This window comes from Salvia splendens, chromosome 21 (genome assembly GCF_004379255.2).
Source record: "Salvia splendens isolate huo1 chromosome 21, SspV2, whole genome shotgun sequence".
Classification (NCBI taxonomy): domain Eukaryota; kingdom Viridiplantae; phylum Streptophyta; class Magnoliopsida; order Lamiales; family Lamiaceae; genus Salvia; species Salvia splendens.
Window position 1 is genome coordinate 472,488 of NC_056052.1, and position 26,002 is coordinate 498,489.

The following is a 26,002-nucleotide window of genomic DNA, read 5'->3' on the forward strand; positions in this document are numbered from 1 at the left end:
CCTTCTTTTGTTCCTGATCCTACATAGTTTGTTGTTGTTTAGGATGTAGGTTTCTGCCTCTTGGTTGAAGGGTCGAGATTGGTATGGACGATGATTGGATTATATTCGGAGTCCCTCGTTCTCAACCTGCTCTGGTACCATATTGAATTTGATATCCAAGAGAGAAGAGGAAGAAGACATTGTAGGGGAATTGTGTTTTTGTGTTGTGTATTATCATTTGGAGTAATCCTCTTAATATAGAGGTTTACCCTAATTTACAAATGGTAATACTATCTCCTATTTTTTGTGGTATCAATCACACACTAATTACAGGATCAATCACTCCCTTAATTACATAATTCTTGCCTTAATTACATTATTTCTTTTCATATTCTACCAGTATTAACACTCACTTTTACTTAATAAGTGTTCAAAGTTCAAACAAGTCTAAAAGATTAATTTTCCATTTTTTTTAATAAATTTTGTATATATAAAATCTAAAGCTATGAGCCAAGGATTATTAATGGTCTTAATGAGATCAAAACTAGAATATTAGGTAGAGTTGCGGCCTGCGGGAAAATTCAAATTTCATTAATTTCTCTGAATTTATTAGACCATAAGCATGTTACAATAAACTAAGAACCGTTATCAGAGATATCTTGAAAATTTACTATGATTTTATTACATTATAATTCGTTATTATCACACTAAATTTATCATTTTATACTTTTAAATAAATAAATTTTGTCTCGACACCTCCGTCAGTTGGTGGCTAATGTCTCATAGTGGGATAGTAGTACTAGTACCCACCCGAATTTCTAGTCATGGACAGGCACATAAAATAAAGAACTTTTAAGCTTTCGGAATTTGGTAAGTTATGTTGGTTGATTTTCCAAAGTTCAATATAACGACTATTGGTATCGTCGGAAAGTTTTTATGGTAATTTAAAACATTATACATACTCATAGTTAGTATTGGTCAATGAATATGGTTAGAAATTTGATATTTATTGTGGACCGTCCAAATAAGGAAATCCGGATGGAGTAATATAATGTGGTTATACTCCCTCTGTCCTATCTTAGGTGGAACATTTCTTTTTTGATTCGAGATTTTATATAATGTTGTTTTGTGAATTAAGTGGAGATAGATAAAGTAAGAGTGTTTCTGTATTAAGAATTGTGTCATTTAGGATGCGATATTTCAAAAGGAAAAATGTATTGTTTAGGGTGGAGAAAGGGTGTATATAACATCATACAAAGCACAAGTTCTCCCTAGTTAACAAGAAAATGATTTCTCTCCCACACTCGTTAATTGAGCTACTAGCTGCATCTCTCTTCCTCTTCTTCCTCCGCAGATGGCGCCGCCGTCACGCTCCAACATCCCGGAGAAATCCGCCGCCGTCACCGCCCAAGCTTCCGGTGCTTGGAAACCTCCACCAGATGGGCTCATTCCCCCACATCCCACAGCTACGGCCCGCTCATGCTCCTCCACTTCGGCCGCGTGCCTGTTCTCGTTGCCTCCTCGGCCGAGGCAGCGCGTGAGATCATGAAAACACAGGACCTGACCTTCTCAAACCGGCCCAGGTTAAGCATCCCGGGAAGGCTCCTCTACAACTACAAAGACGTGGCGTTTGCTCCCTACGGCGACTACTGGCGCCGGATTCGCAGCATCTGCGTGCTTCAGCTGCTTAGCACCAAAAGGGTTCAGTCCTACCGCTGCCTCAGAGAGGAGGAGACGTCGCTCATGGTCGAGAACATCATGCGGCTCGGATCTTCATCGACTGTTGTCAACTTGAGCGATGCGTTGATGTCGCTCACGAATGATGTGATTTGCAGGCATGGGGGAACTAGTAATTTTTTTTTTATTTTTTAAAATTATTTTTAAAAATCTTGAAATATGGTAAACTTTCTATAAACTTGAATTCCCGTTTAAAAAATTATTGAAATTATATATATATATATATATATATATATATATATATATAGGGGTGTGATAAACTACAAACTCCCTAAGATGCAAACTCAGCAAACTCTAATCCTACACAATTATAAGATATAATCTACGGTTACTATTGATTGTAAATCTAATGTCAACATTACCTATATAATTGTTCACCAAGGGTAATTTAGAGATCTAAATAAGCTGCCCAAATAATAAGGATTGTAGTTGTGATTATAATCCCGTAGGTCACGCCACATCACCATTCACTCCTAATTGACTTTCTTCTCGCCCCCTTTCCTCTACCCGTAGCTCTCGTCGGTTTTCAATTCTCGATTGCCGAACTTCAAGGATCCCAGCCCACCTGAATTCGTCGTCAGCGTTGACGCGGCAACAGCTCCGGTGACATGAGTTCTACAAGGCGAGCGGGTCAAGCGGCAGGAGAGTCTTCTGGGGGTAAGGTTTCCGGTTGAAAATTAGGGTTTTGAGCCGGTGACATTCTGAGCCTTTGGGCTTTTTGCGTAGATTGTGTCAGGCCCTAGATTTTCGCTTTATTTTTTTCCTGGATTGCGAGGTTCAACATGAGGCATGTAGTGAAGCGATTTAAATTCGAGTCCATGTTGTCTGATTTTTTGTTTGTCACTCTGGTATTGACATTTTGTGTAGTATAAGAGAATCTGTGTCGGCTGGCTAATCTTTTTTGGCTTGGTGGCTGAAGGTGGAGGCTAGATTTCCGGCTGGTGACATTGTCGACTGTTTTTTCGATTTGGGTATTTGTTGTTGACATTGTTCTCCGTCATTGTGTTTATCAAACTGGTGGATAGGTTTTAATGTTTGAGTGACATATTGTATATTTTGGTTGTCTTCATCAGCTGACCGTTGCTTTTATAGGGGTTTTTATGTAATGACCATGGTCATACTATGCAAGTCTGGGTATTGATGTGCGTTCTTGCTTTGTGTTTAAAGGGGTTCATTTTTCTATATGTTCATTTACGTCACTGACTGGCGGTTGTTATTCTATCAGCGAAACGTCTACGAAAAGGGAAATCTGTAGACGATGGGGAGTCGAATGGGAAGAGGACAAGGCTGACAGCAAGCCTTCAACAACTGCCGTCGGCTTCCCTGTACCAGTCAAGAGACCTCAACTGAGGATCAAGAGGACCACTCGTTTTTTCCAGCGCATCCTGAAGTCGTTGAACGAAAGGCAGAAGACTGCTGTTAGGCAGCTAGGCTTCGGTGGACTACTCGACTATGATGTGGCATCTGTGCCTGGAACATTAGCGTATTGGCTATTAGAGCATTTTGACCACCGACGGTGCAGTCTTATGCTTCCTAATGGTGTTGAGGTAGCTGTTGACACGAAGGACGTTGAGCTAATCTTTGGTTTCCCAAATGGTGGGATTACAATTGATCGATGCGACAGAAATACCGGCATGAAATACCTGGAAACCGTTCCACTTGATGAGGAGGCTGATGCGAATGCTATGCAGACCAAGGTCCTAGAGACGAAGGTGTTACAAGAAACTGGGGGGGGCGCTCTTTTCAAGAAAATATTCCTGTTACTGCTGGAAACGGCTCTCATTGAGACCTCCCCTTGTGGCTATGTGAGACCCCGGATTGTTGACATTCTCGGAGATCTACAGAAGGTAAAGAAGCACAATTGGTGTAAATATTTGCTAGACAATCTGTTGAGGACGCACGAGCTATGGAAGAATAACAGATCGAAGGTTTTCAGCGGGCCAGTTGTTTTCCTAGTGGTATGACGTTCGTCTATTCAATCTATGACGTTGAATTGTTGAAATTATGTTGACATGTTTTTGTGTGTGAATAATTATCTGTTGTTGACATTTGGGGTTGAGGACTAGATTCCCTTTTTTTAATCTGATTTTAGGGGTTAGTGATAACAGTTTTGATGAAATGGTTTTGTTATTTTCTGTAGTCCTTCTACGTCGATCGAGTAGTGCATCGCAGGAGGTGTGTGGCCCGTGCCATTCCTAGAATAAAGGGGTGGACAGCCGAACTATTGAAAGAGAGAGAGGAAGATGAAATGAAAGAAGCTGATTTTGGGCTTGGACGAGTGACGTTACGGCTGGATGAGAATGAAATGGGTTGTACAGAAATGACTACAGAAGTGCAAAGGCCAGCTGATGAAGATGTTGCTGATGCGCAAGAAACTGAAGACTTTATTGAACCGCCACCCACTAACCATGGTGAACCGTGGTCCACTGAAGATGTTGTCGAAGAGATATATACGTCGGATGAAGTGGTGTATATGAGGGGTGTTTGGGGGGCAACCAAGCACATAGGCGATGGTTTGAAGATGCTTGCCAAGGAGTTGAATAAAGCTCCGCCGGAAATCAGGAAGAGGGACAGCTTTAGAATAACCTGTGACACTCTCCGGAGGGCTTTTAGGTTGGACGATAAGGACTTTGACCCTGTGGAGTCAATGACGCAGTCACAGACCGCGAATTATAGTGCAGCTGAAGACTGGTCAGAGTCCTTGAAATCTCTGTTGGACGCGGCTGATAAAATGGATATTCTAGAAAACAAGGACGATTACCCCAGCTTCAGCCTTGGATTCGATACCAGCCAGGTTATCTATATATCATACTTAGATGTTTGTTATACAAACACTTCCAAGATAACATGTATGTTGATATACTTAATCAAAGTGTGATGTTGTGAACATTGTAGGATGATGGCGCTAGACAACCTGAAACAGACCCTCAACCTGAGGCAGACAGTGCAGCTCGTTATGAAGAGGTTTGATGCCCACCGTCCATATTTTTTTTTGTTGTTGTCTTTTAATTTGAATGCTTACTGAATCATCTTATCTTACGCTCCATGAAGGGAGATGCGTCGGAGTACGAGCTTAGGGAACCAGCTGACCTTTTTTTCAGTGGGGATGATATGGTATCCCAGGAAGGGGATAGAGATAACACTGCTGATTTTGGAGGTTGCGGACTGGATTTGGTTGATGCCGGTGACATTGGAAGAGAGTTTGCAGACAAAGAGCCTGTGGCTAGTGTGCAAGTTGGAACGTTTGTGAATGAGGAGAATGCAATCGAAGTGGCTAGTGCTAATGCGCGTGATGTTGCGTCGGAGGTAAGCAATTTAATATCATCAAACTTGTTGGCTCTAATGAGGGGTATTTACATTTGCCAGCAAATAGTGTCGTTGTATAATTCCATGTTTTCAATGATCCAGCACGACGCCGTAGACATAGCTGTTTGCTCTGCCGTGGAAGCAGTCCTGGAGTTAGGTGATGCCGCTTTCGAAACACAAGTAGATACGGTGGGTGCTGAAGCATCTATATTACCTGTACGTCGAGATGCAGAGATGAATCGTGCACAGAGCACGTATGCTGAAATTCAACCTGCTCCAGCAAGGAGACTCAGACTCCCTACCAGGAGAAGAGAGGGTGCAGACTCAAAGCGTATCAGCCCAACATGGACTCAAGAAGAGATGGATTGTTACCAGTTCCTTCTTGCGACGCCCTACATGTGGACGTAAGAAAAAATTGTTATGCACTTTTGTTGTTTTAATCAAAGTGACCGACGTGAATAACCTCTGGTAGAAATGTAGGGATCATGTGATTTACGCTGACGAGGTTGTGGAAGTTACTAAAAAGAAGTTTAGCTCGTTGAAGCCACATGAGGCTGTACACGCTGAAGTTATCGATGTTTGGGCTTCTTATCTGAATGGCGTGGGGGTGCATAAACCAACACAGAAGCCCAGAAGATTGTTTGTCACTACGGCTGCGACAGTGAGTGCACTGTTAATGTGATGTAATTTTTTGATTTTGTCTACTGACAATACGTAACGATTGCAGACATACAATGTGGTTGAACGGAGCTCTAGTTGGGAAAAATCAGATGCCGAATTAACATTCTGTGATGAAATAGAAGGGCAATTCAACGGTGCTGGAACTTTTGACATTACACGTTATGATTTGGTACTTGTTCTCTTGATTAGCCTGAAGCAAACACAGTGAAAAATGAAAAACTCACAAATTGTATTGTCGTATGCAGATTTTTTTCCCTATATATTCACAGAGACATTACTATTTGGTGTGCTTCTCATTGAAGACTGGGGTTGCGGATGTTCTAGACCATGTTGTGCCCGAGAACGGTACTCCAGATCGGGCCAAATATGGGATTGACCTGGACCTGCTTGTAAGTTTACTATGACATTTAATTACATAGCACTGTTGAAGTACCGACTCTTGGATCCATAGCATGACCTTTTTTGTTGAAATGTCATCACGCAATGTCAACCACCGAATTGGCAGATTGTCATCGCAAACTATATCAGATAAACACATTGCATCTTCTGTTTAGACATTTGTTTACATGTGTTGACATTGCATCTCCTAACATCTGCTTAACATCTGTTTACATGTGTTGACATTGATATGAATCCATCGCCTGCTGCAATGTGTTGACATATGTTTACACATTTGCTTACATCTGTTTCCGTTTGAATCTTTGTTTTGTCATTGGCTATTAACATTTGGATTGCATTGACATTTAAAAGTTTACACAATTCTTCAATGTGCCAAAGCTGACACAAATTATCTAACTTAACCCCTGCACTGTTTTACAGAGGGATTGTCTTGCTTTTTATCTCAAGTCAAAGGGATTCAACAAACTGGATGAGCTCATAATCAAGGAGCGTAGCATCCGCTTGCTGGAATTGCCATGGAAAACAACTCAAGCCACTAATGATTCGGGGGTTTTCCTGATGCGCCACATGGAGACGTACTTGGGAAACCCGGCCAATTTAATGACAATGGGTCTTCAAGGAGTTAGTGTGAGGCTTCTGCAAGTTTTGAGGGGGAGATATTGCAAGGACATGCTCCTTGCACCGTTCAACGATTGCAGACACAGTTTCTCGTCTTACATTAGTCATTACATCAACGTGACTCCCAACTTCCGGACAGATTATGCGAGGCAAGTTAATGGAATGTTGAACATGGCGCCACTCAACGAGCAATCCAACCAGCCAGCAAGGAAGAAAAGCAAGGCAACTTGAGTAGATTTGGAATTCCCTTGTTGCTGTTTTAATGATACTTGCTGTTTTGGCCTGTGGATGTTTTTTTTGTTTAGTTTAGCATTAAGAATAGCTTTCAGATAAGGAAACATGTACTCCAACGGTTTTGAGGTTTGGTATTGCATCTTTTTTGTGTCTTGTTGCTTCGTATCTTTTTCAGCAGGTTTCATGTCGCATCGTGTTACTGCCTATATGAAGCCAATTCATTGAGGGATGTTGTATTTGGAATGATTTTTGTCAGTGTAAAGATGTGCAAATTGAAGCCGAGTTAACTATGGGGTGTTGACATCTGGAATGAATTGTGTCATTAGGATATACGAACCTCGTACCACACTTGTCAAAATATTATAAATCGGAAAGTAAAGCATCCAGGTTGAAATAAATCATCAAAAAATGAAAAGACGTCGTGATAGATCATCCAACATCCAGGTTTTCAGAAAACAAAAGGAAACTGCTAAACTGAGCTAAGTCAACTAGAGCCCTCTCAATTGGAAAGCAATGAAATCTATTTAGTTTTGAATCTATTTGGCTTTTGAAAAATGAATTCATTAGGACACAAACACTCACACATTACTCAATGATGGTAATGACATTGACTGTTGAAATTGAATTCATCAGAAAACAAAAGAAAACTGATAAACTTAACTTAGTCAACTAACATTTGATACAACACCCACGATTAGAAGGAAGTGCGGTGACAATGTGATACTTAAACCTTGAGACCGAATAATTAGAACTAAAACCAAACAACGTACGCTCTCTTGAACTGACTTTCAATGCTGAAGACATGGCTTAAATTTAATTGCAATATTGTTATCAAAGATTAGGATTTAAAATAAAACCAGGTATCACATGAACAGCAAATCGACATTTTGCTACATATTTGACTTTCCTTTCTCCCTGCCACAATTCCTTGCATCGTGATGCCCCATTTCTCGACACTTTGCACATCGCCTCTTAGGTTTGTTCTGTAATATGATAGCCTTCTCTAAGGATGATTGAATTCTTTTTCCAGAAGTGCTGCCGGATCCCTTTGTACTCACTATATTAGGAGGGTGCACGGTAACAACATTCGGGCGAGCTAGCCCATACAGGTTCTCAATACTCTGTGCTTTACCCATTGAAGCCACGGAAGGTACTGTATCACCAAAGATTCTATGACTTAATTCTTCCATTCCGTCGAATAATGCAAAAATGTCATCTGCATTGCTCTGCGCTCGTTGAAATAAATGAAAGTATAACGAATGTAGTTTCGTTGCTACAACACGTTTTGCATCGACTTGTGAATCTGCGTAAATCCAGCATCAGTATAGTGACACCATGTTGACATTACATATGAACGAAGCAATTGGGGAAAAATAAAAATGGCGTTGAAAACGAACCTTCAAATTTCGACAACTCCTCCCTCGGATCATTGTGCACTGATTCCAACAAAGGCGTCTTCAACCACCTTGTACCAATATATGCGGATGGTATTTCTTTCACGTCATGATTTTTGAACAACCAAAAAATGTGTGAACATAATATTCCACGACGCAAAAACAACTTGCAATCGCATTGGTACGATTCGGGGCTAACTTCATGACGGACGACACCCCTGTTTCTATGGCTGTCCATTATCGTGTATATCTCAGTGTTGTCCTCCAACTGAAAGTGGACATTCTGCAACGACGATGAGCCTCGACGATCTCAGCTTGAACTTGAACAAAGATGCGATCTGTATACATAGCAGCTGCGTGTTTCTCGAATAAAAGCTCTGTTGACAGGATGGGGACTTTTGAAGCATCGGAGAAATCGAGCCTCTCAGTTATGTTACGCTGAGCATCCAACGCGCTATTGTAGTGCATCACAAAGTCAGCGAGATTAAAATGCGGGTTTGTGTACCTTTTGAAAAAACTGTTCTCGGACTCAGAGAATGAAGTTGTCTTCAACAACGACCCCATTGGGAAATCCCTAAAATAAGCCGGAATCCAATACTCTCGATGTGCGAACATGGTAGTGAACCAAGCTTCATTTTGTAAACCATATTGGTCCACAATAGTCAGCCAAGTTTCTTCAAATTCCTCTGGCTCCAACAATTCAGACCATATACAAGAGTCCAAATCCTTCTTCAACTCTTCGTTGGCAAGTATTCTTTTGGGAACCTTTTCAGGAAGCTTCATCATTATGTGCCACATGCACCAACGATGCCTGGTACTAGTTAGAACCCGTTCTATAGCAAGTTTCATGCCCCAATCCTGGTCGGTAATTATCAACTTAGGTGCGAACCCCATACAATCGACAAACTCACTTAGCAACCAACAAAATGAGTCAGCTCCCTCATTTGACACGAATCCGGCACCAAACGTAACAGGGCATCCGTGGTTGTCTTTTCCAGTGAATGGCCCAAACACCATGCAATACCTATTCAACAAGCATATCAATAAACGATCATTACCAAAGTGTGAAGAAGAACAATATATGTAGCCTTCATTGTGAGCCTAATAAAAAGATTAAATAAAATGCTAGACACGAGTTGTTACTTGTTTGTTGAGTAGGTAGTGTCAAATGACACGATGTCACCGAACATCTTGTAGTTCTTTCTCGACACAGCATCACACCAAAAAAGGCTACTTAACTTTCCGTCAGTACCTTGTTGGAATTTGTAATGGAAACCATCACATGTGTTCTTCTTCGCCTCCATTTGATTTAAAATCATTTGGACGTCCGCGCCTTTCATCTCTTGCAATATGTCGCGCTTGCAATTCCGTATGTCAGTAACGGTGCAACCCACCGCATCGTACCCACCCAAGAACTCCTTCAATAAATTGAAAGTCCTTGTAGGTCCAATGTTGGCCTTTGCGCAGTCCTGCATGAATTTATAATGGATATCCCCAAGGTTGCGGTTGGATTTCATGTATCGGACGTGCTTTTTATCAACCATCTCGTGATTGTGTAGGTCTACGAAGTTGCTGACAACATAGCAAGGACTGCCAGGATCGGTCGAATACTTCAAAGTAAGTTTGGCATTGCAATTACACCTGCTAGAACGGCGTCTACGTTTGGTAGAACTCGCCTCTTCGTCGACATCCAACTTTTCACCTTGCCGGCTGCATACAATAGTCTGCCAGGTTTTTATGTCGTTCGAGTATTTGTGTCCGAATCTACGAGTATCAAAACGGCATTCGTTGGCGTATGCTTCATAAAATGAAATTCCTTTGTCCAAAGTTTCAAACACCTGTCCAATGTAAGGCTGCATGTCGGGCCTGCAACCTGGGATAAGTGCAGCTATAAACAAAAGAAATAAGTGTCAAAATGTCATCACGGCATGTCACTGCCCGAATTGGCAGATTGCTGGTTATTTATGTATCAGAGCATCATAATAAGCATAAAAAAGTAGACAAAATTGAACTATTTTCCACCAAAAAAACGTAACAGATTCAGTACAGCTTCAAATAAGGAGCGAGTATTGACCAAATTCTACATTTCAACAACATCTTGATCAACCATTTCGAAATATAACCTACTAGTTCAAGCACAAGAACTTCTACACTAGTTCATCAACCATTTCGAAATATAACCTACTACTCTACCTCGTCGATCAACGAACATAAAAACATCGAGCCTACTATTCAACCTAATTCATCAACGAACACAAAAACATCAACCATAACCGTAATTGGTTTCAACGTCATGAAACGCCTCTAGTTCAAATTATCATGAAAATTACCTTGAGCCTCGTCAAACAACTCCATTGCAAACCACACGTGGCCTTTGAGCTTACGCCGGACAAATATACTTCGTATAAGATCGCGGAAGAAGCTTTGTTAGATCAATTACAGTGGGATAAAGTTATGGCGGAATGAGAAAGAAACCTCGTATGCATTAAATCTTTGTTAAAAATGAAGCTAATGGAAGTTTTGGATGAATGGCGATAAATTAGGGGAACATTATTGACCACGTCGGTTATTAGGATCTACATAATTATGTTGACCAAGTTATGGAATAGTTGGAGAGAAATGTGGGTTTTTTGTAACAGCCGAATGATTCACATTCCATATACACCCTTAGTGACTTGATTTATGTTAATCGTTGACATTAACATAAGTATTTTATCATGAACCGTAGATTATATCTTATAATGGTGTAGGATTAGAGTTTGCATAGTTTGCATCTTAGGGAGTTTGCATTTGATCACACCTCTATATATATATATATATATATATATATCCCTATAGAGTTGTGATCATATGATAACCCATAAATATCGTAATAACCCTATAACTAAATCTGGACCACACATATTTCTAATCTTATGGCTGAGATTCAAAGTTAGATTTACTTCATAAAAAATGGCGGAGGGGTAAATATGTCATTTCCCTCATTTAATTTCTGAATTTCGCCAAATATCACGTAAAATGATAAAATGATATATGTTAGGTTTATTGCATAGAATGATAGTTTCGCCGGATAGAATGATACTCTACTTCATAAAAAAAGGCGGAGGGGTAAATATGTCATTTCGCTCATTTAATTTCTGAATTTCGCCAAATATCACGTAAAATGATAAAATGATATATGTTAGGTTTATTGCATAGAATGATAGTTTTTTCGGATAGAATGATACTCTGAGTTGATAAAATGATACTCTGAATTTCGCCAAATATCACGTAAAATGATAAAATGATAGGTTTATTGCATAAAATGATAGTTTTGCCGGATAGAATGATACTCTGAGTTGATAAAATGATACTTTTGACTGACTGATAAAATGATAGGTTTATTGCATAGAATGATAGTTTTGCCGGATAGAATGATACTTTGAGTTGATAAAATGATACTCTGAATGATAAAATGATACTCTGAATTTCGCCAAATATCACGTAAAATGATAAAATGATAAAATGATAGGTTTATTGCATAGAATGATAGTTTTGCCGGATAGAATGATACTCTGAGTTGATAAAATGATACTCTTGACTGATAAAATGATAAAATGATAAAATGATAGGTTTATTGCATAGAATGATAGTTTTGCCGGATAGAATGATAGTTTTTGCCAGATAGAATGATAGTTTTTGCCGGATAGAATGATAGTTTTTGTCGGATAGAATGATAGTTTTGCCGGATAGAATGATAGTTTTTGCCGGATAGAATGATAGTATATGTTAGGTTTACAGCATACAATGACAGTTTTGTCGGATAGAATGATACTCTGAGTTGATAAAATGATACTTTTGACTGACTGATAAAATGATAAAATGATAAAATGATAGGTTTATTGCATAGAATGATAGTTTTGCCGGATAGAATGATACTTTGAGTTGATAAAATGATACTCTGAATTTCGCCAAATATCACGTAAAATGATAAAATGATAAAATGATAGGTTTATTGCATAGAATGATAGTTTTGCAGGTTAGAATGATACTCTGAGTTGATAAAATGATACTCTTGACTGATAAAATGATACTCTGATTTTCTCCAAATATCACGTAAAATGATAAAATGATAAAATGATAGATTTATTGCATAAAATGATAGTTTTGCCGGATAGAATGATACTCTGAGTTGATAAAATGATACTTTTGACTGACTGATAAAATGATAAAAGGATAGGTTTATTGCATAGAATGATAGTTTTGCCGGATAGAATGATAGTTTTTGCCGGATAGAATGATAGTTTTGCCGGATAGAATGATAGTATATGTTAGGTTTACAGCATACAATGATAGTTTTGTAAGATAGAATGATACTCTGAGTTGATAAAATGATACTTTTGACTGATAAAATGATAAAATGATACTCACATCAGATAGAATGATACTTTGAGTTGATAAAATGATACCTTTGTCGGATAGAATGATAGTTTTGCCGGATAGAATGATACTCTAAGTTGATAAAATGATACTTTTGGCTTATAATGATAGTTTCGTCATTTTTTAGGTCGAAGTATCATTTTATCGGCTGCGAAATTAAATGAGCGAAATGACAGTTTTACCCCTCCGCCTTTTTTTTTTATGAAATAAATCTAAGTTTGTATCTCAACCGCGTGATTTTAAAAATGTGCAGTCCAGATTTAGTTATAGGGTTATTACGATATTTAGGGATTATCAATATAACGCACCCCTATCCCTATATATTTATATAAACAGTTAGTTTATAAATTTTTATTACTAACAATTGTTCAAACATTTTTTTTCCATCTATCTTTTTTATATACCAATTTTGCATTTATACTTTGTGTCCATTCAGTACTAAGTGAAATCTAGTTGGAATCCCCAAATGGCAATATAGAACATTTAATACGGAACATTAAATACGGAATAGATGGAGTATTTGGGATGACAGCCGATAAATCATGTGGATGACAACCCATGAGTTAAATGATGTTGTTTATTCAATAACAAAAAGTGTCGTCGACATATTATACGTAGACAACCTTTATTTATTCTCGTGGGATAATTGTAAACAAATTGTATGGTTTTTCTAGTTGATTCTTGAAACAACCGGAAGGATCAGAATTTGAACTAAAGTTCATGATTTTTAATAGAATTTTCCCTCTAATTAAATTATTAAAAAATGTTATTTTCCTTTATTAAATTGGTGTCTTTGAAATTCTAAAAATAGTTAAGTCTCTACTTATAATAAGTATTTTTTGCATCTGTTTGCAGGGTGGCGTTGGGGAAGAAGCACGGCGGAAGGAGAAATTTCAGTGAACTTTTAGCTGAGTTTGAAAAGTTTTTAGGTATCTCTCCTCTGTGGGAGTACATACCATGGTTGAATTGGAGTAGAAGGTTCGATGGTTTGGATCAGCGAATTGAGAGAGTCACTAAAGCATTTGATGAGTTTTTGGAAATTGTGATTCAAGAACATAGAGATCGAGACGAGAGAGAGGACATCGATGATGGAGGGTTGGATTTCGTGGATATATATTGCTTCAGTTTCAAAGAGACAGTCAAAGTAGCTCCCCTTTTGAAGATGATTCTATCAAAGCTCTTATCTTGGTATGAATTTTCCACCCTAGCTTTTCGCTTTCTTTGATTGTGATTACTACTATATTTACTTTGTTTTTTTCTTTATATATAATGCTTAAATTTGTGACTTAGTGTTGTTAAGATTTAAGACCTATCTAGTTTTTTTCTTTTTATATCATTCTTTGATTGTGATTACCGTTTACTTACTCCCTTCGTCCCACAAATATTGTCTCATTTTTCCATTTCCGTCCGTCCCACAAAATTTATCCCATTTCACTTTTTTACCTTTTTTTGATAGTGGACCTCATATTCCATTAAATCATTCCTACTCACATTTTATTATAAAATTAATATATAAAAGTAGGACTCACAATTCACTAACTTTTTCAATTCACTTTTCATTACATTTGCCCGGTCAAAGTGAGACAATCTTTGTGGGATAAGGGAAGTAGTACTTTTTTTCTTCTTTATATACCATGCTTTTTTGTTCACTACAGTATTATCTTTTGCTTTGCTACAATATTTTATTCCAATTAGTGGTCAAATCGATTGAACCAAGAACTGATAGATTCTCCGATTTGCTTATCGGTTCGACTTTTAAAAATATCATTTTTAATTCTTAATTGTTGCATTGTAATCCAAATGACATATAGAATTTGACATCATGTTTAGATACATGCATGATGGTTAATTTTCATGGCAGACTATTTTTGTTGCTGGAACCAGGGACGGAAGTAGACTTCTAAATAAGCCGGTGCTGAATATTAAAAACATAATAATAATAATAATAATAATAATAATAATAATAATAATAATATTAACATATTAAATTTATATATAATATCTTTACTATTTTTACGAGACCGTAGATGATAATTGTTTTCGATGAGTCGTCAATTCTTGAAACCTTATATCTTGTGTTAGTGAACAAAATCTTAGCTATTGGAAACTCGAGTTTATCAACTACGGAGTATATCACTAATAAAATTTTTTAAGTTTATTGGGAAGAGTCATACATTTAGTGCAAGCAAAAGATTTTTTTGACTAAGACAACTTATATAAGTAAGCAATTTTGTATTTGTTTTTGGGAATAATTATTCATCTTTTAGAATAAGTAACAAGAACATAACAATTATGAGAAAATATGAATTTAAAATTTAATGAATTTTCCTTAATTGTTTTAAGAAAATATCGATGCGTAATGAATAAAATTATGAATAAGTACTACCTGCACAAGAAAGAAGAAACTACTCGAGCACTATTACATAATTTTATAATCAAATCTCAAATTATAGTGTTTTACAATTATAAATACTAGAACTACTGTATAGTGTTGTTATGCGGTGATTGTGAATCCAGATTTGATGTATTTTGTGTAGGAGAGCTGTTGTACTTTGGCTTTCAAACTCAACTTTCAAGTTCTTTTTTTATTTCCTTTCATTATTTTACAAATTTACGAATCAAAAAATATAAAAGCCCAAGGCACAAGACTCAAAGTCCACTTAAAAGTCCAATTGAGTCTTTTTCTTCGCGCACAGATACAGAGGCGCCGTTACAGTCACACGAATTCAGGGGTAGTCTTCAAATTCTAGCCATCCGAGGCGCTGGGGCGGAAATTAGGCGGGGGCGGCTACAGAGGGGGAGGGTCTGGGTCCGGCAGCGTCCAAGCCCCCGCTGGAGCGGTGGCTTGGCCGCTGGTGTCTCCGTCCCTGGCTGGAACCGATACCATATCAACAACTATAGAATGGACAATGGCAGAGCTTATAAGGAATCCAAGAACCATGAAAACACTGCAAAACGAAGTAAGAAGGGTTGTCGGAAGCAAGGGCAAAATAGAAGAGGAAGACATAGAAAAATTGTCCTATCTAAAAGCAGTGATCAAAGAGAGTTTAAGGTTGCATTTACCTGTCCCATTACTAATCCCTCGAGAATCTACTCAAGACACAAAAGTACTAGGTTACGACGTTGCATCTGGCTCACGCGTCCTGATCAATGCTTGGGCGATTGCTAGAGATCCGTGCTTATGGGAAAAACCCGAAGAATTTTACCCAGAGAGGTTCCTTGATACGAGTATAGACTATAGAGGCCTGCATTTCGAGTTGATCCCCTTTGGAGCTGGCCGGAGGGGCTGCCCCGGGATTACGTTTGCAGAGACCATTGTTGAGCTTGCGATTGCCAAGTTGATACACAAGTTCGACTTTGGATTGCCTAATGGAGTGAAAGTGGAGGAGTTAGATATGAATGAAACTAGTGGCTTGACAATACGTAAAAAAAATCGTTTGCTTGTAATCGCTACTCCACGCGCTGTATCATCAACAAGTTGAGCTGAGAACAACAAGGTATACAATTGTATCAAAAAAAAAAAAATTTAGCACTATAAAATTATTGTGTATTTATTGTATATCTAATTATGTACTTACAAAAGTAAAAAATAGAGCCCAATTTGTTATAAATATTTATTTTGGTTATTGGAGTTTTGACATTTCAAGCTAAGTCCAATAACTAATTATCCCTATGAAACTCGGAAAAAAATAAGAGAGGGCTCTTACTTGAGAGAACATAACTACCAGAAGAAAACAAAAAATAAAATCGATAGTTTAGACTTTACTTCCTACTCCTCCATTCCACAACAGTGGAGACGTTTCCTTTCGGCACGCGATATAAGAAATATTGTTTTCAAGTAAATGAATAATAAAGTGAGAAATGAAAAAGTAGAAAGATGAAGAGAGAATAAAGGAAGAGAGACTAAAGTAAAAGAGAAAAAATATGTTGATTTTTGTTAAAAAAGAAAATAACTTCACTATTATGGAACGCACCAAAATGACAAAATGACTCCGCTATTATTGAACTTTTACTATCAGCAACTGTTCGGATTCTTCGAGTCTTTTTAAGTCATTGTATTTATTTGTGTATTTATTTCTCGCGATATCCAAACCAAAAGTCTTTGATCCACTATACACTAGTTATCGTTTTTATTTTTGATTAATTGTATCGCCAATTGTAGCGAGTTAATGTAGATGTAACTATTGACTCAAATCAATTTCACTAAACGAAGTTACATTTGTAAAAGTTTAGCTAAACAAGCTCAATCCTATAATTTACCCAAACTTTCAATTTTTATCACGGTGAATCGAAAATAAGTACTCAGTACCTACTTGACTACTAAATTAAATTCAAGGGAAAAGACCGAAAGTATTAAAAACAAGTGTTTATTTATTTGTTTTGACAATATTATTTTAACAATCAAGGCATAATATTTTGACAATATTATAGTAATTACCTGAAAATAGAAGAATCTAGCAAGCATGTGGAGTAGCTATTACAAGTAAAGGATACTTTTTATGCATTGTGAGTCTACAAGTCTCACTCATATCCAGCTCCTCCATTTTTGTCCCATTAGGCAATTTGAAGTCGATCTTGTGCACCAACTTAGCCAAAGCCAGCTCGTAGACCGCCAATCCAAATGTAACACCAAGGCACCCCCTCCGACCTGCCCCAAACGGAGAGTACTCAAAATCCGGTCCTCCATAGTTTATGGCAACGTTAAGGAACCTTTCTGGATAAAATTCTTCAGGCTTTTCCCATAACAATGGATCCCGTGCTATCTCCCAAACGTTGACCAAAAGGCGTGTGCCAGATGCAACGTTGTATCCCAGTACTTTTGTGTCTTGAGTTAATTCACGAGGGACTAGGAATGGAATTGGTGAGTGAAGCCTCAAACTCTCTTAAGCCACTGCTTTTAAATACGACATTTTCTCCAAGTCTCTCTCTTCTATTTCGCCCTTGCTTCCCACTGCTTCTCTGATTTCATCTTGTAGTGTTTTCAAGATGGTTGGATTTCTAATCAGCTCTGCCATCGCCCACTCAAGTGCCGTGGATGTAGTATCGGTCCCACCAGCATACATGGCCTGTCGTTAAAATTCATCATATATATACACACATTAGTATAAGAGAATATGTATAGCCAAATGAAAGGAATATGTTGTTACCAAGATGATAGCTTCGATAGTGTCATCATCCACAGGAGTGCCACTCTCATTCTCTTTTTGGAAATCAAGCAATATGTCAACAAAATCCTGCTCTACCACCATCACCTGTTGAAGTTTGTTAAAATTTTTCATCCCACATCGGTGGGGATAGGATAGTTTGGGGGAGAGTTGCCTATAAAAGGAACTCTCCTGCCCCATTTGTAAACATTCTCAAAATTGTATTCTCTTCTCCGTCTAAATATAAGCGGGCTCTGCAGAGGGTGCTCGGAGACGTAGGCAATTTGGCCGAACTTCGTTATCAAAGTTTCGGGTGTGTTCTTTCTTTATTATTTATTTTGTTCCGCATTTATTTCTGGGTTTATTTTCTGTTGTGGTATTGTATTCAATATTATTTGCGGGTTTGGTAGTAGTGTTTTGTACGGTTCTTTTGGGTGTTTTTATATTGTGATAAATACACCGACTGATAAATTCTGTTAGGAATCTGGTATTTAAGAGGGACAGTGTCCTCGCCAGTCTTTCCAAGGAATTTATTTGGAGAAGTAATTTTATCGAGTAGACCCCATTGGGTTAACTCTGAAATTACTGAATCGGTTCATTTCACTATTTGAGAGAAAATTACCCGGTTTTCTCAACAAGTGGTATCAGAGCCAAAGGTTCGTCCTTGGTTCTGTTTGTTTGTAATATTGAATACTTTATTTTGAGTCTGTAATGGCGGGGAATGATCAAGAAACAAAGGCTAGTTCTTCGTCATCATGGTCGAGGTTTCCACTGTCAAATATGAAATTGACGGTGGAGATATTTGACGGTACTGGCCATTTTGGTATGTGGCAGGGGGAGGTTCTAGACTCTCTTTTCCAACAGGGTCTTGACATTGCCATTGAAGAAAAGAAACCAGAAGATATAGATGATAAAGATTGGAGTACCATAAATCGGTTAGCTTGTGGAACAATTCGGTCGTGTCTGTCCAGGGAGCAGAAGTATGCTGTCAAGAATGAGACTTCTGCACATAGATTGTGGAAGACACTGGAGGACAAATTTCTGAAGAAGAGTGGTCAGAATAAGCTCCTTATGAAGAAAAGGTTGTTCCGATTTGAATACCGATCAGGTACCACTATGAATGAACACATTACTTTGTTTAACCAATTAGTAGTAGACCTGCTAAATTTAGATGTGAAATTTGAGGATGAGGATCTGGCATTGATGTTGTTGTCGTCTCTACCTGATGAATTTGAACATCTGGAGACTACATTACTCCACGGTAAAGAGAATGTGTCTTTAGATACTGTATGTTCTGCTTTGTATAGTCATGAATTGCGAAAGACAGATAAAATGAAAGGCAAAGCAGTTACAGATGAAGCATTAGTGGCAAGAGGTCGTCAACAAGGCTGATCAAAGGAGAGAAGAGGAAGGTCCAAATCGAAAAAGCGAGTTGCCAAAGATGAGTGTGCTTTCTGTTATGAGAAAGGACATTGGAAGAAAGACTGTCCAAAGTTGAAGAAGAAAGAAAAGGCTTCGCAAGAAGCAAATGTTGCTAAATGCAAAAATGATGCGGAGTCAGATTGTTCTTTGACGGTTTTACCTTCAACATCGCATCCAGACAAGTGGATATTGGATTCAGGTTGCACCTATCATATGTGTCCCATCAGGGAGTGGTTCTTTGATTTCGAAGAACTCAATGGCGGACTTGTTTACATGGGGAATGACAGTCCATGTAAGACAGCCGGGATAGGCTCAATCAAGCTACGGAATCAGGATGGATCCACTAGAATTTTGAAGGATGTGCGGTACGTGCCCCAGTTGAAGAAGAATCTCATCTCATTGGGGGCCTTAGAATCTAAAGGCCTAGTTGTGATGATGCGAGATGGAATTCTTAAAGCAACTTCAGGAGCATTGGTGATGCTGAAAGGTGTGAGGAAGAACAATTTGTATTACTATCAAGGTAGTACAGTTGTTGGGACAGTAGCAACTGCAACTTCGAGTAATAAGAAGGATGCAGAGGCGACGAATCTTTGGCATTTGCGATTAGGACATGCTGGTGAGAGATCATTGCAAATTCTCGCCAAGCAAGGATTATTGAAAGGTACGAAGTCTTGCAAATTAGAGTTTTGCGAGCATTGTGTTCTGGGAAAACATCGAAGAGTGAAATTTGGCACTGCAATCCATAATACGAAGGGAATTCTGGATTACGTGCACTCAGATGTGTGGGGACCTGCCAAGACTCCGTCACTTGGAGGTAGACACTATTTTGTCACTTTTGTTGATGATTTTTCCAGGAAAGTTTGGGTGTACACTATGAAGAGCAAAAATGAAGTCCTTGGGATTTTTCTGAAATGGAAAACTCAAGTTGAAAATCAGATGGGGAGGAAGATCAAGGTTCTCCGATCTGACAACGGTGGAGAATACAAGAGTGATCCTTTCCAAGATGTATGCCAGGAGTGTGGCATAGTTCGGCACTTCACAGTGAGAAATACACCACAGCAGAATGGAGTGTCAGAGCGTATGAATCGAACACTAGTGGAGAAAGTTCGTTGTATGCTGTCTAATGCTGGGCTAGACAGAAAATTTTGGGCTGAGGCCATCACATACGCTCAACACATTGTTAATTGTTTGCCATGTTCTGCCATTGATGGCAAGACTCCTTTAGAGGTATGGTCCGGTAAACCTGCAACTGATTATGATTCTTTGCATATTTTTGGTTATATTGCATATTATCATGTGACTGAATCAAAGTTGGATCCACGTGCAAAGAAGGCTTTGTTTATGGGTTTCAGTGCTGGTGTTAAAGGATATCGGTTATGGTGTTTGGAGTCTAAGAAGACGATTGTAAGTAGGGATGTTACCTTTGATGAATCTTCCATGTTGAATAAGGTAAATCCAAATAGTAGTGATACTTCGCAGCAGGTGGAGTATACACCGAAGCAGGTGGAGTTCGAAGAAGCAGTTGTGATCCCAACTACGAACACCACAAATGACTCTCCTATGGAAGAAGAAGAGTCAGATGATGAAGAGGTTCCACCCCAAGAACCTTCACAGGAATCAGAGCCAATTGCAGTCAGGCGAACGAGGCGGGAAAATAAGAAACCTGCTCGATTTGCGGATATGGTAGCATATGCGCTTCCAGTTGTTGATGATATTCCATGTATTTTTTTGAAAGCTATTAAAAATTCAGAAAGCGATGGTTGGAAAGGTGCTTTGGAAGAAGAAATGCAATCTCTTCAGAAGAACAAGACGTGGAAGCTGATGCCATTGCCGAAAGGCAGGAAAGCAATTGGATGTAAATGAATTTTTGCAAAGAAAGAGGGATTTCCTAACAAAGATGATGTTCGCTACAAAGCAAGATTGGTAGCTAAAGGCTACGCCCAGAAGGAGGGAATTGATTACAATGAGGTATTTTCTCCTGTTGTTACACATTCCTCCATTAGAATTTTGTTGGCTTTGGTAGCGCAGTTGAATTTGGAGCTAGCTCAACTTGATGTGAAGACCGCGTTTTTACACGGTGATCTGAAGGAGGAAATCTATATGACCCAACCGGAGGGATTCAAGGTTGCTGGTAAAGAAAATTTGGTTTGCATGTTGAACAAATCGTTGTACGGATTGAAGCAGTCTTCAAGACAGTGGTACAAACGGTTTGACAAGTTTATGAAGGATCAGATGTACACAAGAAGCAAATACGACCACTGTGTATTTGCGCAGACTTCAAGATGGTTCCTACATCTACCTACTCTTATACGTTGATGATATGCTGATAGCATCAAAGAGCCAAGTTGAAATTGACAGATTGAAGGCTCAGTTGAGTAAAGAGTTCGAGATGAAGGATTTGGGGGAAGCCAAGAAGATTCTCGGCATGGAGATAACAAGAGATAGAGAAGGAGGCAAGCTTTGGCTGACACAGAAGCAGTATTTGACCAAAGTACTACAGCGTTTTGGTATAAATGATGATTCCAAACCTGTAAGTACCCCACTTGCTCCCCATTTGAAACTTAGTTCTCAGTTATCTCCAAATACGGAAGATGAGCGAGAATTTATGGCGAAGGTTCCCTATGCTAACGCAGTTGGAAGCTTGATGTATGCAATGGTGTGTACAAGAACAGACATTTCACAGGCCGTTGGTACTGTGAGCAGATACATGCATGATCCAGGAAAGGGTCATTGGCAAACTGTGAAATGGATTCTGCGGTATATCAAAGGTACTGTAGATATTGGTTTGTTGTTTGAGCATGATAAATCACTTGGTCATTTTGCAGTTGGATATTGTGATTCCGACTATGCTGGTGATTTGGATAAGCGAAGATCTACTACGGGCTATTTGTTCACTTTAGCGAGTGCGACAATTAGTTGGAAGTCTACCTTGCAGTCAACGGTAGCTTTGTCTACGACAGAGGCAGAGTACATGGCCATTACTGAAGCTGTGAAGGAGGCAATTTGGCTTCATGGGTTGCTGAAAGAATTAGGTGTTGATCAGAAACAACTTGAAGTATATTCTGACAGCCAGAGTGCTATTCATTTAGCAAAGAATCAGGTCTTTCATGCAAGGACGAAGCACATTGATGTTCGCTATCATTTTGTGTGGGAAATTCTCGAAGAAGAGGAAATTGTCATAAGAAAGGTTCCAACTTTAGAGAATCATGCAGATATGTTGACCAAGGTGGTGACGAGAGCCAAGTTTGAACATTGTTTGGACTTGGTTAATATTCTGCGATTTGGAGCTGGCGCTTGACTGCGCCAATATGAAAGCACTGTGAGTCGTCTGTTTGGGTGGAGAAGATTTGTGTTCGGTGGGATTTGAAATTTTGCCAATGTGGAGATTTGTTGAAGTTTGTTAAAATTTTTCATCCCACATCGGTGGGGATATGATAGTTTGGGGGAGAGTTGCCTATAAAAGGAACTCTCCTGCCCCATTTGTAAACATCCTCAAAATTGTATTCTCTTCTCCGTCTAAATATAAGCGGGCTCTGCAGAGGGTGCTCGGAGACGTAGGCAATTTGGCCGAACTCCGTTATCAAAGTTTCGGGTGTGTTCTTTCTTTATTATTTATTTTGTTCCGCATTTATTTCTGGGTTTATTTTCTGTTGTGGTATTGTATTCAATATTATTTGCGGGTTTGGTAGTAGTGTTTTGTACGGTTCTTTTGGGTGTTTTTATATTGTGATAAATACACCGACTGATAAATTCTGTTAGAAATCTGGTATTTAAGAGGGACAGTGTCATCGCCAGTCTTTCCAAGGAATTTATTTGGAGAAGTAATTTTATCGAGTAGACCCCATTGGGTTAACTCTGAAATTACTGAATCGGTTCATTTCACTATTTGAGAGAAAATTACCCGGTTTTCCCAACATCACTCTCTCTCCTCTCTCTAACCCTATGCTCTTGAATTGAATCACAACCTCAAGAAACTCATCAATCTCCTTAACCACTCTCGCAATCCTCTCATCCACATGACACCATCGAACCTTCTCGTCCATCTCAGCCATGGATTGTACTCCCACAAAGATACAACCCCCAACAGCTCCTCGAACTCCGCTATAATTTGAAGGAAATTCCTCTCTTCGGTGCCGGACTTCTTCCCCAACACCGCCCTACTGATCACATCATTCGTCAGCGACATGAGTAATTCTGTCAAGTTCACAGAGGAAGTTAGCGGTACCGCCGGGCAGTCAGACTCCCTAGAATAGAACACGCTGCTTCAGGACACTACCGAGCTATCTGACCAGTCATTGAATCTTGAGGTAATTCTTTCAGATCCCGATATTGGTAATTCAACTGAAACCATTAACAGTGACATGAGCCATGCAGATGAATTGTGTACAGAACAAAAGACAGGGCACTATGAATTACCCCAGAGAAGCACGATGGGTGTTCCTCCCCGAAGATATTCGCCAAACTGGAAAGGACGAAAATCTCGATACTCTGTTGCAAACCTAACACAAGGGCACCTCACTGAAACGGCAAGGGCTTTTGAGGCTGCACTCTACGAAGAAGAAGAAATTCCACAGTCCTTCGAAATAGCGATGAAGCACAAACATTGGTGGGAAGCCATGAAGAAAGAGATTGATGACTTGATAAAAAATGAAGCATGGGAAAAGTGCACTCTACCTCCAGGAAAGAAACCAGTAGAATGTCGTTTGATCTTCACCATAAAAAGACGTGCAGATGGTTCAATCAAGAGATACAAGGCAAGATTGGTTGCTAAGGGATATACTCAAGTGTATGGAGTAGACAATGAAGAAACTTTCTCCCCGGTGGCCAAACTAAATACTGTGAGGGCTCTTCTATCTGTTGCTGCATGTAAGGAATGGTCTATGTATCAATTTGATGTTACAAATGCTTTTCTACATGGAGATCTTGAGAAAAATAAGGAAGTATACATGGAGGTTCCCCCGAGATTTCACGAAGACTCTGGGAAAGGACTAAGAAAGACCCTGTATGGGTTAAAACAATCCCAAGAGTGTGGTTCGGAAGATTTTGCCAGGCAATGGTCAAATACGGTTTCAAACAGAGTCATTCAGATCACACGTTGTTCCTTAAGAAGATGAACGAACAAATTACATGTCTAATCATATATGTTGACGACATGATCATAACTGGAGATAATGCCGGAGAAATCCAAATCTTGAAAGAGAATCTTTTCAAGGAATTTGAAATGAAGGACTTGGGAGATTTAAAGTACTTCCTAGGAATTGAAGTGTTGAGATCAAAATACGGAATATTTCTAAGACATAAAAAGTATGTACTTGACATGCTAGCGGAAACAGGTCTACTGGACTGCAAGCCCGCCAAAACTCCAATGGTGCCCAACCATGGATTGAAAATTGTGGATGGAGCGGCTCCTACAAACCAAGAAAGATATCAATGGTTAGTAAGAAAACTTCTCTATCTTTCTCACACTAGACCGGACATCACATATGCAGTTGGAGTTGTCAGTTAATTCATGCACTAGCCTCAAGAAGATCATATGGGCGCCGCCATGAGAATAATGAGGTATCTTAAGGGGACAGCCAGTTACGGGGTCTTCTTAGAAAAAAAAGGAAGACTTGGAAATTGATGGATACGCTGATGCTGATTGGGCAAGCAATCCAGTTGACAGAAAATCCACTAGAGGATATTTTATCTTTGTTGGGGGTAACTTAGTCACCTGGAGGAGTAAGAAGCAAAAAGTTGTTTCCCTATCTAGCGTAGAAAATGAATTTCAAGGAATTAGAAGTGGCCAGATGGAAATATTATGGTTAAGAATGCTGTTAACGGAAATTGTCTTTCCACCTACTCGGAAAAGTCAACTTTATTGTGACAACAAAGCAGCTATCAGCATCTCAGATAATCCCGTTCAGCATGACAGAACAAAACATGTCGAAGTTGATCGTCACTTCATCAAAGAAAAAGTTGAAGGAGGTATTATTGAATTCCCATTCGTACAATCTGAGGAACAACTTGCAGATATTCTGACCAAGGCACTCAGTCCAAAAGTTTTCAAAGAATTTCTTAGCAAGTTGAGTATCGGAGATACCGTTGCTCAACTTGAGGGGGAGTGTTGGAAATACAAGACATAAGTGGCCGCCCACTATTTATTATAGTGGAAGTTCCTAGAGTACATTCAAGGTTGTATAGTTCCTAGTAAAGTAGAGTTCCAAGTCTCATTAATTGTGTAGTTGAAAAGTCTCAAAATCCCTATAAATACTAGGGTGATGAGTAGTTCAAACACAACAACAAATACATAAGAAATATTCTCTCTACACTTTATCTTTACAAATGTCTATCCAATCTTTCTCTACATCTCTCGATTACCAACTTTAAGACCTTTAAATAATAATTTGATGAGAAAGTCAACTTAGAATAATAATTTGTTTTGAGATATATAGGATTGGCCTTGTAATTAATGAGAGATTTCAGAAAAAGAGATTAAATTCGCTTACTTTTTATGTTTTGAAATTAAATTTGTTGACTTTCAGAATATGGGATCAAGATATGCAATCTTTAACAATGAAATAAAATCTCCTAAATATTTTTACCCCAATTTTAATATTTTTCACCCTATCGTTTACACCCTCTGTTCTGATACATTGGGTATATGAAATCACCCCTCCACCCTCCTCT

The 26,002-nt window shown here is 38.8% G+C and overlaps 2 protein-coding genes and 1 pseudogene across 2 annotated transcripts; 2 read left to right on the plus strand and 1 right to left on the minus strand.

The window, feature by feature from the left end:
• The first annotated feature begins 1,265 nt into the window (after nt 1-1,265).
• LOC121785227 lies at nt 1,266-16,249 on the plus strand (annotated as a pseudogene).
• LOC121783670 lies at nt 2,001-6,994 on the plus strand. The gene is made up of 10 exons (XM_042181814.1): nt 2,001-2,373; nt 2,942-3,674; nt 3,857-4,510; nt 4,612-4,680; nt 4,768-5,022; nt 5,125-5,426; nt 5,503-5,683; nt 5,750-5,872; nt 5,949-6,092; nt 6,523-6,994. The coding sequence occupies exons 2-10, from the start codon at nt 3,243-3,245 to the stop codon at nt 6,949-6,951; spliced, it is 2,589 nt and encodes an 862-aa protein (XP_042037748.1). The 5' UTR covers nt 2,001-2,373; nt 2,942-3,242; the 3' UTR covers nt 6,952-6,994.
• Nucleotides 16,250-17,623: 1,374 nt separating the features above from the next.
• On the minus strand, nt 17,624-18,112 carry LOC121784551 (cytochrome P450 71A6-like). The gene is made up of 2 exons (XM_042182712.1): nt 17,915-18,112; nt 17,624-17,833 (listed from the first exon to the last, which is right to left on the minus strand). The coding sequence occupies exons 1-2, from the start codon at nt 18,110-18,112 to the stop codon at nt 17,651-17,653; spliced, it is 381 nt and encodes a 126-aa protein (XP_042038646.1). The 3' UTR covers nt 17,624-17,650.
• Nucleotides 18,113-26,002: the final 7,890 nt, after the last annotated feature.

Bases quoted from the DNA above. Each gene is read 5' to 3' on its own strand.
- LOC121783670 (XM_042181814.1), top strand. From the start codon at position 3,243: ATGCTTCCTAATGGTGTTGAGGTAGCTGTTGACACGAAGGACGTTGAG. The intron at 5,023-5,124 runs GTAAGCAATTTA...TCAATGATCCAG, and splicing joins CGCGTGATGTTGCGTCGGAG to CACGACGCCGTAGACATAGC. The intron at 5,427-5,502 runs GTAAGAAAAAAT...GTAGAAATGTAG, and splicing joins GCGACGCCCTACATGTGGAC to GGATCATGTGATTTACGCTG.
- LOC121784551 (XM_042182712.1), bottom strand. From the start codon at position 18,112: ATGGGGCAGGAGAGTTCCTTTTATAGGCAACTCTCCCCCAAACTATCC. The intron at 17,834-17,914 runs GTAACAACATAT...TTTTAACGACAG, and splicing joins CTATCGAAGCTATCATCTTG to GCCATGTATGCTGGTGGGAC.